The sequence below is a fragment of the Convolutriloba macropyga genome, chromosome 10 (genome assembly GCF_964194025.1).
Source record: "Convolutriloba macropyga chromosome 10, txConMacr16.3, whole genome shotgun sequence".
Lineage (NCBI taxonomy): Eukaryota > Metazoa > Xenacoelomorpha > Acoela > Convolutidae > Convolutriloba > Convolutriloba macropyga.
In genome coordinates this window covers 47,905,720-47,921,157 of record NC_134477.1, presented here as the reverse complement: position 1 = coordinate 47,921,157, position 15,438 = coordinate 47,905,720, and the positions used below count along the sequence as shown (strand labels likewise).

General features: G+C 33.7%; 1 protein-coding gene across 1 annotated transcript; it reads right to left on the bottom strand.

Moving 5' to 3' along the window:
- Positions 1–1,260: 1,260 nt before the first annotated feature.
- LOC142348049 (myeloblastin-like) lies at positions 1,261–2,082 on the bottom strand. Its single transcript, XM_075399216.1, has one exon. The coding sequence runs from the start codon at positions 2,080–2,082 to the stop codon at positions 1,261–1,263; it is 822 nt and encodes a 273-aa protein (XP_075255331.1).
- Between the last annotated feature and the right edge of the window lie 13,356 nt (positions 2,083–15,438).

The following is a 15,438-nucleotide window of genomic DNA, read 5'->3' as shown; positions in this document are numbered from 1 at the left end:
ATCCGATGAAAAAAGACCAATTTTAAAATTCGCTAATCGGCAAATTTCCGATGAAAAACTAACTTTTTTCCTAGGCAAGCTATACCGAAAATTCTTTTTGCTTTACACTCTCATCACACTGGTGATACTCCATGCCAAGTTTTTTTTCGAAATGGACAACAAATTAAACACTCTGGAAAAGAAGAATTTACATTCAACAAAAAACGACTATGACCGTCTAAATTGACACAGTAGTTTAGAAGAAATCATTATAACGTGAAGCATGCTCCGATTTTTCAGCTAGTAACTTATATTTTTCAAACAAAATCCAACAAAGCGACATAAAACTGGACTTCGGAAAAAATTTAGGATGTAAAGCAAGCGCAGTCTGTACTTTCTGAACGCTCAAAACTTCTTCCACGAAGTAGGATTAATTTCCCACCTCGCATAACCCAGCAGGTTGCTTTGTGCGATTTGTCAAAGAAAGAACTCACAAAGGAGTTTCATAAATTTTAAAAAAGAAGACATATTGAATTCCAAAAAATGAGGATTCCAAAAACTTGATGGACCGAAACAAAGCTTAAATAACACAGTTTGCAAATAGCAACACCACAAATGAAAGAAAGCTGCGTCAAAACTAAAATCATTTTGAAGCAATAATTATTTAAATTTTTTTTAACTGAGAGCCTAATAATTTTTGAGCAAGGAAGATCTAAGCAACGAATTAAATACTGTGGACAAGAAGAACTTACATTCAACAGAAAGCGACTATCCCCGTCTAAATTGAAACATAAGTTAAAAAGAAAAAACTGGCCCTCGAAAAAAAATTCAATATGCAAAGCCGGCGAAGTCTGTACTTTCTCGAGCACTTTTTGCCGTCCAAGACGACAAGACAAAATGTTCAAGTTTTCCTGGCAGCAAAAACAATCGAGGGTCTTTATAGCACACTTATTAAGTCACATTTAATCTACAGCACGTGAGAAACGGTCCCCAAATGGGCAAAAAGGAAATGGCGAGCCAAAGTCTGGATCATAATTTGTTTGGTCTTTGTGAGTCTTTTCATAAATTGAACGAGCCAAAGTCTGTATCATATCTTATTTTGGTCTGGACAGGTCTTTTCATAAGCATTTTTGAACGAGCACATGAACGCACCAAAATTTTGAACGAGGCAATGTCTGAATCATAAGCATTATTGGTCTGCCTGGGTATTTTCACAGACAAAAATGGTCTGGATGGGTATTTTCATAGGGAATTTTGAACGAGGATCTCAACCTGGGGAGGTCAATGTATGTAACCGTTCATTAGGAATTCAATCCAGTCTTTGAATAAAGGTACGTTGGTAAAGAAACTTCCATTATTGCAAACATCCATTGGGGTGTCATCTCTGGCCACAGAAAAGCTGGCAATTCCCAAAAGACAGTCTGGAACCATAGATCTGGAGAGGAACTTGTAAAGAGGCCCCCCATCATCCATAAAGCAAATGTTGCCATGTTCAATCACTGGTTTAACACAAATCATTTCCTCTGGACAAAGCTCCGGAAATCTTGGATCTCGAATATGTTTATTCATTACAGTTCGCTTGAAGATCATCTGTTTCAGAATTCTTGGAAGGACGGACCGGTCTGCATCTGTGGCACATGATCCCATACCACAAAACCCGATTATTTCCTTATCAATATCATCCGTAATTGCCGCTTCCTCTAATTCACACAAACGGATTCCTAATTCGTTGCCATTTTCAATCTCAAAGTGAGTTTTGACAACAGCAATGTCATTATGGGGAATCTCGCCTCGTCCATTATAGAGAGGGTTAACATAAATGCGTTCTATGCTATACTGGGTTCTGGGTGAATTTATCTGCGAGAAATCGCCCACCTCGATTTTAAGATGCCCGGGGTGGTGCTTAACGGGGTTAACACAGTGGCCCGCGGTCAGAACGAATCTGTCACTTATCACTGTAGCTCCGCAGTATTCGCGTTGGTACAATAAACGTGCATAAAATGACCTTGGCGCTGAATTATGGCCGTTTATAATGAAGGATGTCACCTTTTTCATCATAATTGGATAATTACTTGAAATATCAGAAGAAGCAGAGCTCATCATATTCTCGATAATTAACAGGTTACTTTTTGATACCCAAAGAAGAAATATTGCTGCAAAAATAGAAATCATATTTTGACTAAGTAAATTCTCAAATGCTTATTCTTAAACCAAAACCTAACTCGATTGGTTTTTGTATTTACGTTAAGCAATCAATATTGACGAACATTAAAGTTCAATAAATTACACCCTAAATATATTTATCGTTGAACAACAGGTTCATCAATTTGATTACATTTCTTGGGACAAAGAGAAGAAATGAGAGTCACAGCTTTGAAAGAAATTATTATTGTCGACCCTAGACAAGAATGGATAGTTATCTTGTAGGAATCTGGCAGATACTGGCTAATTCGTACAAGACAACCATTTTTCTGCCAGATCCCTACAAGATAACTATTTTTCCGTAACAGACCTACAAGTTAACCATTTTTTTGCTAGATTCTTACAAGATAACCATTTTATTCAAGGATTTCCTACAGCAAAAAAGCACGCGCAAACCGTCCTAGGTTCCTAAAGAGCTCGTAAAAAGTCAAAACATCGCAAAATTTGTTTTTACAAATATTTTGAGCATCGACAAAAGAAAACAAGAGAGAAAAGCATCAAAAAACTATTAATTTAAGATATCAGAGAAGAAGTCTTTCCATTTTCGATCGTCTTTTTTTAATTCACAACTTTATCAACTTTTTGTTATCGTGATTTTTTCTTGGTTTTCTTGGGTTGAGGCTGGGTTGAAGACAAATACTCGGTGCCTCCAAACTAGCTATGGCGGAGAGAAAAACTCAACAATAGACATTTAAAAAAGGAGCACATCGTGTCCAAAGACAGTAAAACAGGCCAGAAAAATGCAAAAACTGAGGGCGCAGGGCGCCAAAAAACAAGGAAAAAAGTCAGCAGAACAAAAACAGAAATGAAAAAACGAGAAAAAATAGGCGAAAAATGTCAAAAAATGAGGGCTCGCAGCACCAAAACAAAGAAACAAACAAAGAAAAAACGAAAACAAAATCAGCACAAAAACAGCAACAAAACAAAAAAAAGTAAAACAAAAAAGGGCAGGAAGAAGCAAAAGCAAAGAGAACTTAGCGTACCCAAAAACCAAAAAGAAAATGAAAATCGAAGATTGGAAAACGTAGTAACATAAGGTTTTTTTGAAAACGTTTTTCGTTATTCATTGTCATACCCAAAAATTTGCCTTAGTTCAATGTGCATTTCAGTCAGAACGTTTTCCGGGTCCCGTTACGAACCTGCATGTTAGTTTTCAATTGCTTTTGTAACTCTTGTTCACAACAAGAGTTTCTTGAAATAAAAAATTTTTGTTAAAAGGAAAAATTTAAACCTTGCTGTTTGATCAATTAATTCTACCAAAAAAACACGTTGAAATTTTCCTTAACAAGTGTTTTGTTTTAATCTTGAATCATTGATGTTAGATCAAATGTATGCAAAAAACTGATTTTTGATCCAGTTTAAACTTTGAAAGGACGTTATTAAGTTAACATTTTGTTTTAACGTTACTGTGAAACGTTTTTCTTGCCAGATACAACCGTCCACAATTTCTGTCTACTGGCTCTATAATCCAACAGGTGCTGTCAGATAACACCATATTCTGACAGATTCTGCCAGATTATCGTTTTCTGGCAGAATTGTGCAAGATAGCGATCTCTCTGACAAATTTTGGCAGATAACCACTTTTTGCCAAAATGAGCCAGATTCATATAAAATAACCATGCAAAAATGCTGACTTTTGATCCATTTTACACTTTGAGAGGACGTTTTTAAGTTAAAATTTTGTTTCAACGGTACCGTGAAACGTTCTTTGTTGCAAGATACAACCGTCCACAGTTTCTCTCTACTATCTCTTTAATTCTACAGGTTCTGCCAGATAACACCATGTGCTGAGAGATTCTGCCAGATTATCATTTTCTGTCAGAATCGTGCAAGAAAACATTTTTTTTTCTGCTAGATATTGGTGGATAACCATTTTTCTGCCAAAATCTGCCAGATTACCACAAGATTGGGTCTCGAATAGGAGTAAGCCTCTATGTTTCTGGGCCGAGAAATTTCATCTAGCGCTGAAAATTCACTGCAATTCACATAATTCTGCAGTGAACGAGGTGAATGCACTAACAATATTTAAGATCAACTCTCGAGCTCTGCGATGATCTACTAATTTATGAGATTCCTCACTGCATTTATTGCAAAACTGTGTAAGACAAAAGATATGAAATTTCTAATTTTCAAAACAAATATACGCTCATCTTATATAAATTATCGTTTTCTAGCGCTAATCATTCACAAAATTAGTGCTTTGCAAGGATCTTACACAACTTCAATTGTTTCTAGCGTTGAAACTAAACAAAAATTACGTTTTCTCTCCGTGACACTAAAAAATTTCAAACTTTTCAATCCTTTTCTCTTGTATTTACTATCGCAAAGAAATTGCAATCTTACATCGTTTTAAATTTTTCGCCGTTTCCTTCCTCAACCAATTTAAAGCTGATTTTACTGTCAAGCAAGAAAAAAAGAAAAGGCACCAACAGAGAATAGCCGATAAAAAACCTTAAACTCCTTGACCCGAGTGAAAGATAGTACTTTCTGAAAAATTTTTTGCTTATCAGCAAATGAAAATCTTTTTCTCTTCCGGATCTAGACAGGGGTGTATTGCCTATTCAAGGTTTGGTGGGAATTGAACAACCGGTAAAAAGTCACCGGTAGAAGAGTTTGGAAATTTTTCAAAAAAAAACTTGAAATCAAATAATTTTCAAGATTGACGTGTGTTAAGGAATTGCTAAAATTCCAATTCTCTGCCCTCCCCCATCTCTTTTCCCGCTTTTTTTCTCCTCTCAACGCTCACTCCCCAATGAAAAATTACGACATCCAAAACTTCATTTTTGTAGACTCTAAAGTTGATGAGAAACTAATGTCTTTAAAAAATATTTCAGCTTACCTGGCTAACAACCGTTGTCTTCAAAAACTCCCGCGATCACTTTTTACACTACACTGATCTCAAAAGATATTTCACGCACTGTTATTAGTTCAAAGTTTTTTGTAGAAATTTCAGATAAATTTTCAACGCTGAAGATCACATGGGCCGACTAGACTGATCACCTACACAGCAGCGCATCTATAGAACCTCAAATTATCCAACAACTGGCTATATGCTACCCCAACAGTTAGACAAGAATTAAGCTTTTAATTTAAGTAAGATCATCGCTAACAGATAAGCGTTGATTTTGTAAAATTTAATGCTAAAAAATGTGAAATACGTCTGATCATTCCTAAAATATAAGCGTTGAATTAACATAAGATTATGACACAAACAATTATGACGTTTTGTAGTTAACGCTCTTAGCTTTGATCTTTCCCAGATTGATCACATTCAGCGCCAATCTCACATTTTTTTGCGCTTCATCCGATAGTAGATATGATTATGCGTTTCTCTAAAATTATTTTGATTATTTATAAAAATGATCTCAATATAATTACCAAAAGATTTGCTTATTTGTAACTAGTTTAGAAGATTCAGGGGACGCCCAATAACAGGGCGCGCTATTGCTATCCTGAAACTATATCCATATGGAAAGCTAATTTAGAAAAGGCACTTTTGGTTGTAGTTTGAAACGTCTAAGATAACCAAACTGTAGAGTAAATGTAAATTTCCCTCACTCTCAACCATTATCTCTTAACTGGTATTATTCTTTGGAAAAATGCTTAATTTGGAAACCTTTTACACCAGTTTAAAGCAGATGGTTTATAAGCTGCAGCCATTTTCTACGTAAGAAGGTCAGTTTACAAAAAGTAGATGTTTCTAATGTGAACGGGGAAGCTTCTATGACTAAGCTTTTCTGCGCAGAGCGTAAATTATCTTTTCATTTTTGTTTAACAGGAGACACAGCAATGTTTCAATTCGTTGCTACAATATAGGTCAATCCAACATTCATATTTGTAAATTATAACTGCACTTTGTTTTCATAGTTTTTGACACCATTCTTTAACAGTTTTTGTGGAAAGTAGTAAATTATAGTAGTAACGTTATTCAATAAATGTAAAACAAGGCGGCTCGGTAATGTGCGATGGCACATAAGGTTCCGACCCCGCCCATCCACAAATTTGGCATAATTGTCTACCAAATGAGGAACAGATAGAAGAACCCAAAAGTTATTTTTTGCGATTCCCAAAAAAGCCCAAGTCTTTTTCAAAAAATTCTGTATCAACGATAAGATAGCCTCCAAAGCAAATAACTCAGTGGAGTAAAAGTTGATGCATTAGGTTGCTGTAATATGCCAATATTAAGAAAGCGAGTCAAGACGAAAAGCAAAATCAAACAACAACAACAACAAACATTAATTACATCAAAAAATTTATGTCCCTCTTAAAAACTAAATATAATAACAAAATCAACATACCGTCAGATAAATCCAAAACTAAACAAAAATAACTTATAAATCCCCAGAAAACATATGCGACCAGTCCATAAAAAGGTTTGGTAACAATTATACAAGAAAGAACAAAAACAGTAAAGTAAAGAAATTAACTTATTTTTTTGAAACAGTTAACTTCAAAGTAATAAATACCATTAGGAATCAATTAATATTAACACAAATTTACGATTTCCACTACTTCTATAGAAGGGCATTAGGACCTGTCCTTATTCATTTTTTAAAGCGGCTAAAAAGAACAACAAAGGACAAACAAAATTTCAATTGAAACTTGCCAGAAAACGCTGTCAAAACCGTGAAGCCAATTTTTGGCACTCAAAATACATTTGATTGCGCCTTCTTCAAACAGCTATAATTTAGTACGTGGCTATTCATTAGTAAGACTAGGTAACAAGCAGACAAAAAAGCGAAGTGCTAAAGTATGTAATTTTTTTTCGAAACAAAATTACATTTAATGTCATGAAAGGCATTAATAACAAAAAGAGCTATTTAAATAGGGTCGTTTATTCAAAATAAAGCCCTCGAGACATGTAATTATCCAGAATATTTCTTGCATCTATAAAAAGAAAGTCAAATATGACAAAAATCACATTAGTTTACTTTTTTTTGTGAAAAACCGGTGTCGAAGCCAGTAAGGTCATAGCAAATTCTTTAAAAGATTTTGGGACACCAATCCCTCTTATTCCTTTGACACTCATAATTTTATATTTGACCTGTAGTTAACTAACGAGATTAGGTAACAAAAAGAAACATAAAAAGAACAAAATTGCGAAGTTGAAAAAATTTTTTTTTTTAAATTTTGGAAAACGATTGTTTTGATCGTCATGAAAGCCATCAGCTATCTACTAATATCAGAATATCGGTTCTTCTACTCTTTTATGAAAAGCCAATGAAAACTATCACTATACAGGAAATTTCATACGACCGAAATGACAAAGTATAAATGACAGTTAGAGACAAAATTAAAAAATTCAATTGATTTCTTCAAGAAAGAGGCGTCGAGGCCGCTAAAACGATGATGTATATCTTTCAGGATTTTAATATGTTCAATTGTGCTTTAATTTGAATGCTAATAAGGTGACATGAGAACTGTCAATAATGTGATAATGTGACAAAATTAGAAAACGTGAAAAACTGGCAAATATCAAAACTAACAAAAATCTAAAATCTTGTAGTATCAAAGCCAGAAAACAATAATTTCAGACTTAAAACTGCAACCGAGAATAAATGTTAACTCAGTAGAAAGAAGAAGCAGTCTTTTTTTTGCTGACACTAAGCTGGAAGTTGAACAAATTAAGAAAAAAATAGAGGAAAAGTTAATTAAGCCATAATTTATTGAAAAGTCAATTATTTTTAAAAAAGAAACGACCATAAACTTTCAATTAAAAAACTAAATGCCTTAGCCTGGAGCTGTTTAGCAAGCGAATTGGTTGGACCTATCACTCCTGAGCTTTGATTTGATATGTTCTGTTTTTTATTATTAAAAAAAGTCTTTTTTTTTTTAAAAAAAGACCGACTGATTAAAACCCGATATTTTTGGATTGTAACAGTCCTAGAATGGCCAAAAACAAGCCCTAATAATATTTATTGTCCCCTAGGAATAACTGATTTTTCGAATGTTGTACATATAGATAATTTGTTAGTTGAAAACTCAAAATAAGTTCTGCATTTTTGATAATCAACGAGTAAAGTTGGCAAAAAACGGCAAGTTTTTAACTACAGTGCACTCTCAGCGGACTCTGAAGTAGAAATAGCCCCCCTCTGTGTCTACAAAGATTTTTTGAGTGTTGTTTGGGGATGTACTGTCGGCAAATGTAATCAAAGTGGACTAAATTAGCTTATTTCGTGCTGTTTTTGATGAAAAAGTCTAAATTTTGAAATGTTTATCCAGATTTTTTGACCAAAAAATATAAATCAAAACAATCAACAATGCTTGCTCGTCTTCAAAAATGAAATCAACGACACTATTCTTAAAAATTATAACAAATTTTAGCAAAATTGACGAAAATTTAGGCAAAAATTCCGGAAAATGTGAATAAAAACAACGTGAATTCACTCTTCTTTTCTCAGAACTTTAAACCTCGATAACTCTCTGTAGAAATCGAAAATTAAAAAAATCTTTTTAATTCCATATTATACGCTGGATGAGCTTTCTAATGATACCAGTCTCAACTCTCTACGATGAATATATCGAGCGGCGAAAATTCACGGAACAAAAAAAAAAAACCCAGTTGAGTATATAGTTCCTCCCCCCTCAAGAGGGTCGGAACAAAAACTGCATAACTTTTAAACCCAAGAACTCTAGAAGGGGATTAAATGTCTTAGAAAATGAACTATTGACTTCATTTACGGACTTAGCTACCTCTATGGATTATAGAACTTTGTGCTAGATGAATAAATAAAAACTCAAGATTTTAGGATTGAGACATTAATTGCGAGTGATTTATGCAAGCGGTTTTTTTTCGCTCCATATTTCTCCTTAAATTTTGGGAGCAGATGACGTTGTGGTCTGTGTTTTTCAACAAAAAATCTGGAAGTTGAGAAATTTCGACAAAATTACAAATTTTTTTATATGATATCAAAAAGATGACCAAAAATTTAACGATCAATATATATGAATAAAGACATGACGTTCATTTTGGAGAAAAGAATGAACCAATGATAGTAACTAATGTACAAGATCCTCAAGCAAATCCGAGCATCCAGCAGTGAAAAAAAGCTCAAGTGAGACATGGAGTTGTTTTATAGGTGCGAAATTCTGTTGAGTTCGTAAATAAGGCGTAAATATATTTGTTATGTTCGAAAATATCTAATAAAAGAAAATCTTGAGAAAAATTGATACATTCACCAATTAACAATAAACCGAAAGTTATCTTACAGTATATGCTTTTTTACTTCATACTTTTGCACTTCTGGTTTCAGTCTTGGTTTTGATTGAACTAAAAACACAGCACAGTCAAAATATTAATTATAAAATTTATCAAATTAAGTTCAAAAATGATTGAAATCAAAACAGTTTGTTTTGACAATTATTGGCGCCAATAAGATTGCATACGAGCCCCCCCCCCCCCCCCCGCGCTTATATGGTAAAGAAAACCTAGCAGTTTGTCTAAATTAACTAATGTGAATTTTGAACTTTCATCTCAGTATGCACCGTGTAATCTTAACCTAATAAGAATAAACCATTTCTTATTTTGTTTCATCTTTATTCAATATGTCATTCATGTTGCTCATTACTTCCATTATGATAAAAAATGATCACAAAAGACTAAAATTATTCAAGAATTTGTCAAAACCTAATTTACTATGGCTGGCTATACGTAGTTTTGGGTGAACAGAAAAAACAGTCCCAGACAAAACAGTCCCGGACAAAACAGTCCATAATAGCAAAATAATCCGAGAGAAAACAGTCCCAGTCAAAATAGTCCAAAGAAAACAAACAAAACAGTCCGAGACAAAATAGGCCGTTCTAAAAATAGAGTTAAGCACTGAAATGTCTTAAGTTATTCATATGATTGATGTTCATTGAACAAATATTAAGCTGATTATAACATAGTTTTTGAAAAATTATCCATTTCGGAACAAGTTTCTGGATTAACCCTAAATCATATCAATCAAAAACATTGCATTCAGAAGCTTAACTCATAGATTATGTTTGTTAATTGTTTGTATATTATATTTAAATTGTTTTAATATTTTATTTGGGACTATTTTGTCTGGGACTCGTTTGTCTGGTAATATTTTGCAATTTGGGACTGTTTTTTCTGGGACAATTTTGTCCGGGCACGGCGTTTTAAAATGACAAAAATTCACAAAAGTCAACTTCTGGCTAAGTATATTGGAACTTCTGCAATCATATACTCTGGTGCCACAGATTTTCGGCATTTCAAAATGTACACGTGAGTGTTCTATTTAAAATGACTTCGCGGCGTCTTTTCCGCTCAAAAAACAGACAAATTTTGAGCGGATTTTTCTGTGCGTGCCATATGTTCTATAGACGTCACGATACATTTTCCTCGTGCATTTCACTCATCTCTTGCGTTTGTTTTACTCGTCCTGCTTATTCTCTACATTTGGTTTTTTGCAGCAAAATTGTAAGTTTATCCAGTAGGGAATTATCTTTTTTCCCTGTGAGTCCACTGCTTTCTTATTCTTTTTACATCAACCACCTTCTCAATCGAGGAGAGGCAAAGGGTTCAAATCAATACTCACAATAGCAGTAAAATATAGTTAAAATCCATGTTGCAGTTCGTGAACCAGTTCTGAGCCCGGATCAGAGTGACTTGGGTTGGGCACAGGTCTCTCTGACAGCAGATCTATGGTCGTGAAAGTCAAGCCAGTGCGACATCAAAAGCCTGAACAGTTTGATCATAGCACATTCTGCAGCCTGGATATTCTGCAGGTATGGTCTGGATAATATAAACAAAGCTCTTTCCACAGCCTTGCACTCTGATCAGAGCCTTTCCAGAGTCTGGATATTCTAATCAGAACTATGAAGTCCAGTCGTAAAAACATGCAGCCTCCGGAAAAAGAATAGTTAAGTAACCTGTTTGAGTACAGTGCTTTTTGAAAGTTCGTCACGCAAGTACCTGTGGCAATTCCAATCCCAGATGCAAGGGGGTTGGGTACCCCATGTGGGCAACCCGATTAATCGGGCGACCTATGCTTGACCCAGAACGGTCTGTTCAGAGCTGGCTTGGCTTCCGCAATTCAACCTAGGGATAGCTAGTTAAATTCAATTTTTGACTATGGCTAAGCAGATAGCTTAAAATGTCGTCAAATTGAAAGACCCCATTGGGAAAAATCTAAAAACCTGATAAATAAGGGCTGAAAAAGGCATTGGTTTTAACTGTCAGTGTAGTTAAAACCAATGCTTTTATTATGGTACTGCAATTATTATGTCTGCAATTATTATGTCCAATAGTATTTTTTTTCTACCGAGGATTTTTTCTACCCATGCAATCTCTGATACAGCCCTTTCCAGACTTTCTCCTACGATCAGATTAGAATGGTTTCCGATCAGACATTTGTTGCTACCCAAGAAACAGTGCGGTCTTTGCGCGACCGTAATAGTCTCTGATCAGACGATGCCACACCAAAGCGACGCTTGATTAGCCATTTGTTCGCGATGAAGTTTAGTTCTTTTTGTATGAATTATGCAGATTCGTATGAAATAAGCAATTCCAGCTCCCAGTACCGTAGTTTTATTTGGATAAGGCAGGACATATTATTAACGTTAGGGGGAAATTAATCGACAAAATGATAAACAATGTTTGTTTCCTTATGCCATCAAACATAATTCATGCATAAATTTGAGTCAAAGGCAACAGAGGTATAGTCTGTCCCATGAAATTGAAATAATCGAATGTTCGAAAACTGCAAAAACATGCAATTGAGCATTAACTTGGTCATTTGAATGTCAACGCTTTTTTTCCTTTTATACATGTTTTAAATTTGAACTATGGCCTTTGAAACCTCTCCAGTGACTTTTGAAACTTTCGCTTATTTCAACTTTGCGTGACACGCTATAATAAAACCATACCAAATGAAAACGGCCAGTTATCGTTCTGTGATCAGGCTTTTGTGAGACATATTATAAGACTATGTCTAGAATTTTGGTCTCTGACAACGGCTTTATTCGACCATTGACCAGAATATTATGCGGCCCTATCTCATTCCAGACCCTGTATTTTTAGGCGCACTGTCTTCCGTGTGCGACCTTTATGTTCTGGACAGAGGTGATTTGAGTGTGGCATGTTAACGTGGGCAAAACCGATTTATATTATCTAAACGGTAACATTCCTATCATGTAGGTTACTGTTATCTGAGATGCATTACATATTACAATGATGACGTCACTACATGTGATAACTCATGACGTACTCTATCCAGTCTTTAAACAGAGGTATGTTGGTGAAATAGCTTCCATCATTACAGTCGTCGTCTGGTGTGTCGTCTCTGGCAACTGGAAAACTGGCAATTCCCAGAAGGCAGTCTGGAACCATAGTACCACAGAAGAATTTGTAAAGAGGCCCCCCATCATCTCTTCCGCAAATGTTACCTCCTTCTATCACTGGTTTCACACAGATCAACTCATCAGGACATGGGAGTGCGAATCTAGGATAATTGTAACGAATTAGGTTCCTTCGCTCCCTGTGGAATGTATTTGTCAATAAACAACATTTTACTCAATCATTGTTTCATATATTAAATGTTGTCGTTTTATTGACCCTCAATAGTCAATGCATCACGCCGCAAAATGTATATACAATATTTAGCTCACTCCATCTTTTATAAGAACAAAAGAGAGGTTGGAGGGTTGCAACCACGGATAGGCCTTCATTGAAACTCATGATAAAAACTGCCCTCTATTTGTCCACTTAAGAAATACCGTTTTAAATTGGCCAATAACAGCTTAAGAACGAACCTATTCGCTCATATTACGTAAACGGTCGGCTAATTTTCTCATTTTTTGGTTGTCGACTGAACGCCCTACCCATACCGCGTCCATCTTCCGCCGCAAACAATGCGAAACATAAGTTGCCGTTGGCTGTATGCTCAACCCAAAAAATTGAAATCTCGAGGAAAAGCCCCGAGTCCCCCCCCCAACACACACACACACACACACACACACACACACACACACACAAACACACACACACACACACACACACACACACACACACACATAAGCACACACAAGCGTACACACATAAACGCACAAATCTCTCTCTCTCTCACACACACACCTGCACACACGCACACGCACTCAGTTGACATAGCGTTTCAACTGATCACAAATACCAATGACTGTGGACCATTTGGTTCCTTTTCTTAATGTCCACTTGTTCCTAATTCCACAAAACGTACCTTACTTAATTTACTGAATCCTAAAAAACATAAATTAAAAGTATGCATCTTAATGTTAAAAATATTAATTTAACATACTGTAATACCTTAATAATATGAATCCTTATATAACATAAATAATACTATGAATCCATAAAAACTTATTTTAATATTATGACTCTTAATGTATCTTACCTTAATTTTATGAACCTAAAAATGACATACACTTAAACTATGAATCTTAATATGAAATACCGTAATATAATGAACCTTAAAACAACAGACCTTAGTATTACTAATCTTAATATAACATACCTTAATATCATGAATCATAAAAAACATACCTTGGGATTATGAATCTTAATATCACATACTATAATCATATGAATCTTAATACAACCCACCTTAATATTTTGAAACTTAATGAATTATACCTTAATTTTTTGAATCTTAATCTAACATATTTTTTATGACGAACGCTAATATAACATGCCATAGTATTTTGAACCTTTGTAAGATTTTTCATTATTCTGAATCTTAAGATAGCATACCTTAAAATTACTAGTCTCAAAGTAAACTACCTTAAATTTACGGATCTTAAAATGACATACACTGAAATTATGAATCTTAATAAAGCATACCTTAATATTACGAACCTTATTCTAACATACCTTAGTAATATGAATCTTTATATAACAAACCTCAACATTATGAATCTTAATAAAACCTACCCTGGTTTTATGACTCTTAATAAAATACATTTTAAAACTATGAAACTTAATGAAACATACCTCAACATTTTTAAACTTCAAATTGCGTACCTTAATATTGTGAATCTTAATCTAACGTACCTTTATTTTATGATATTATGAATCCTAATATAACCTACCTTAATATTATGAACCTTTATGCAACATACCTTAAAATTCAGAATCTTAAGATAACGTAATTTAAAGTTAATAGACTTATTGTAACATACCTCATTCTTATGATCCTTAACATGACATACACTCAAATTAGAAATCTTAATGTAACATATCTTAAAATTTTGAGCCCTAATATAAGATACCGAAATGTTATGAATCTTAGTTTAACATACCTTAATAAGATGAATCTTGATACAGTATACTTTAATATACTAAAAACTATTAGTACATACCTTAAATTTACGAAACCTAATATAACATACAATAATATTATGAATCTTTATTTAAAATACTTTAATGTAATGAATCTTAAAACAACATACCTTAATATATTAAGACTTAACATAACATACCTTAATTTTGTTAATCTTAATATACCATACCTTAAATTTATGAATCTTTTTATAAATACCTCAATATTATGAATCGTAAATTTACATACCCTAATATTATGAATCATAATGTAACATATTTTAATTTTATAAACCTTAAGAAAACATACACCAAAATTATGAGTCTTAATACAAAGTAAATTAATAATATGAATCTTATTTTAACCTAATTTTATATTATGAGTCTTACTACAACCTACTTTTTTATGAATCTTTATATAACAAAGCTTAATATTTTGAATCTTTAATTACTATTCCTTAATATCATGAAAATTATTAAACTATAGTTAAAAATTATGAACTTTAATATGGCATACCTTAAAATTATCAATCTTAACAAAACAGATCACTTTATTTTGATTCTTAGTATAAAATGCGTCAATGCAATGAATCTTAATATATCATATATTGATATTATGAAATTTAAAATAACATACCTTACTATTATTAATCTTAATATAATATACTTCTAAAAATGAACCTTAATATAACTAACGTACCCTAATATGTGTGTAACAATAATGGAAATAATTATATATGGCGACAAAAAGATTAAGCATTTATTTTGTGGTCCAATTCCCCAAGGTGGCAAAAAAGTATTCCTTGAGTTGAGCGCCTATCATGGTTTTCCAATATTTCTTGTTCATACGTCAACTTTTAATTGACGCTCTGAACTATGCAGACATTCTGAATAAGAGCTCCAAGTTGATTGAATTAAAATGTGTTCAAAAAATTTTCTTCCTAATGAGGTTTTCTCCT

Excerpts from the sequence above, each read along its gene's own strand:
- LOC142348049 (XM_075399216.1), bottom strand. The coding sequence starts at position 2,082 with ATGATGAGCTCTGCTTCTTCTGATATTTCAAGTAATTATCCAATTATG.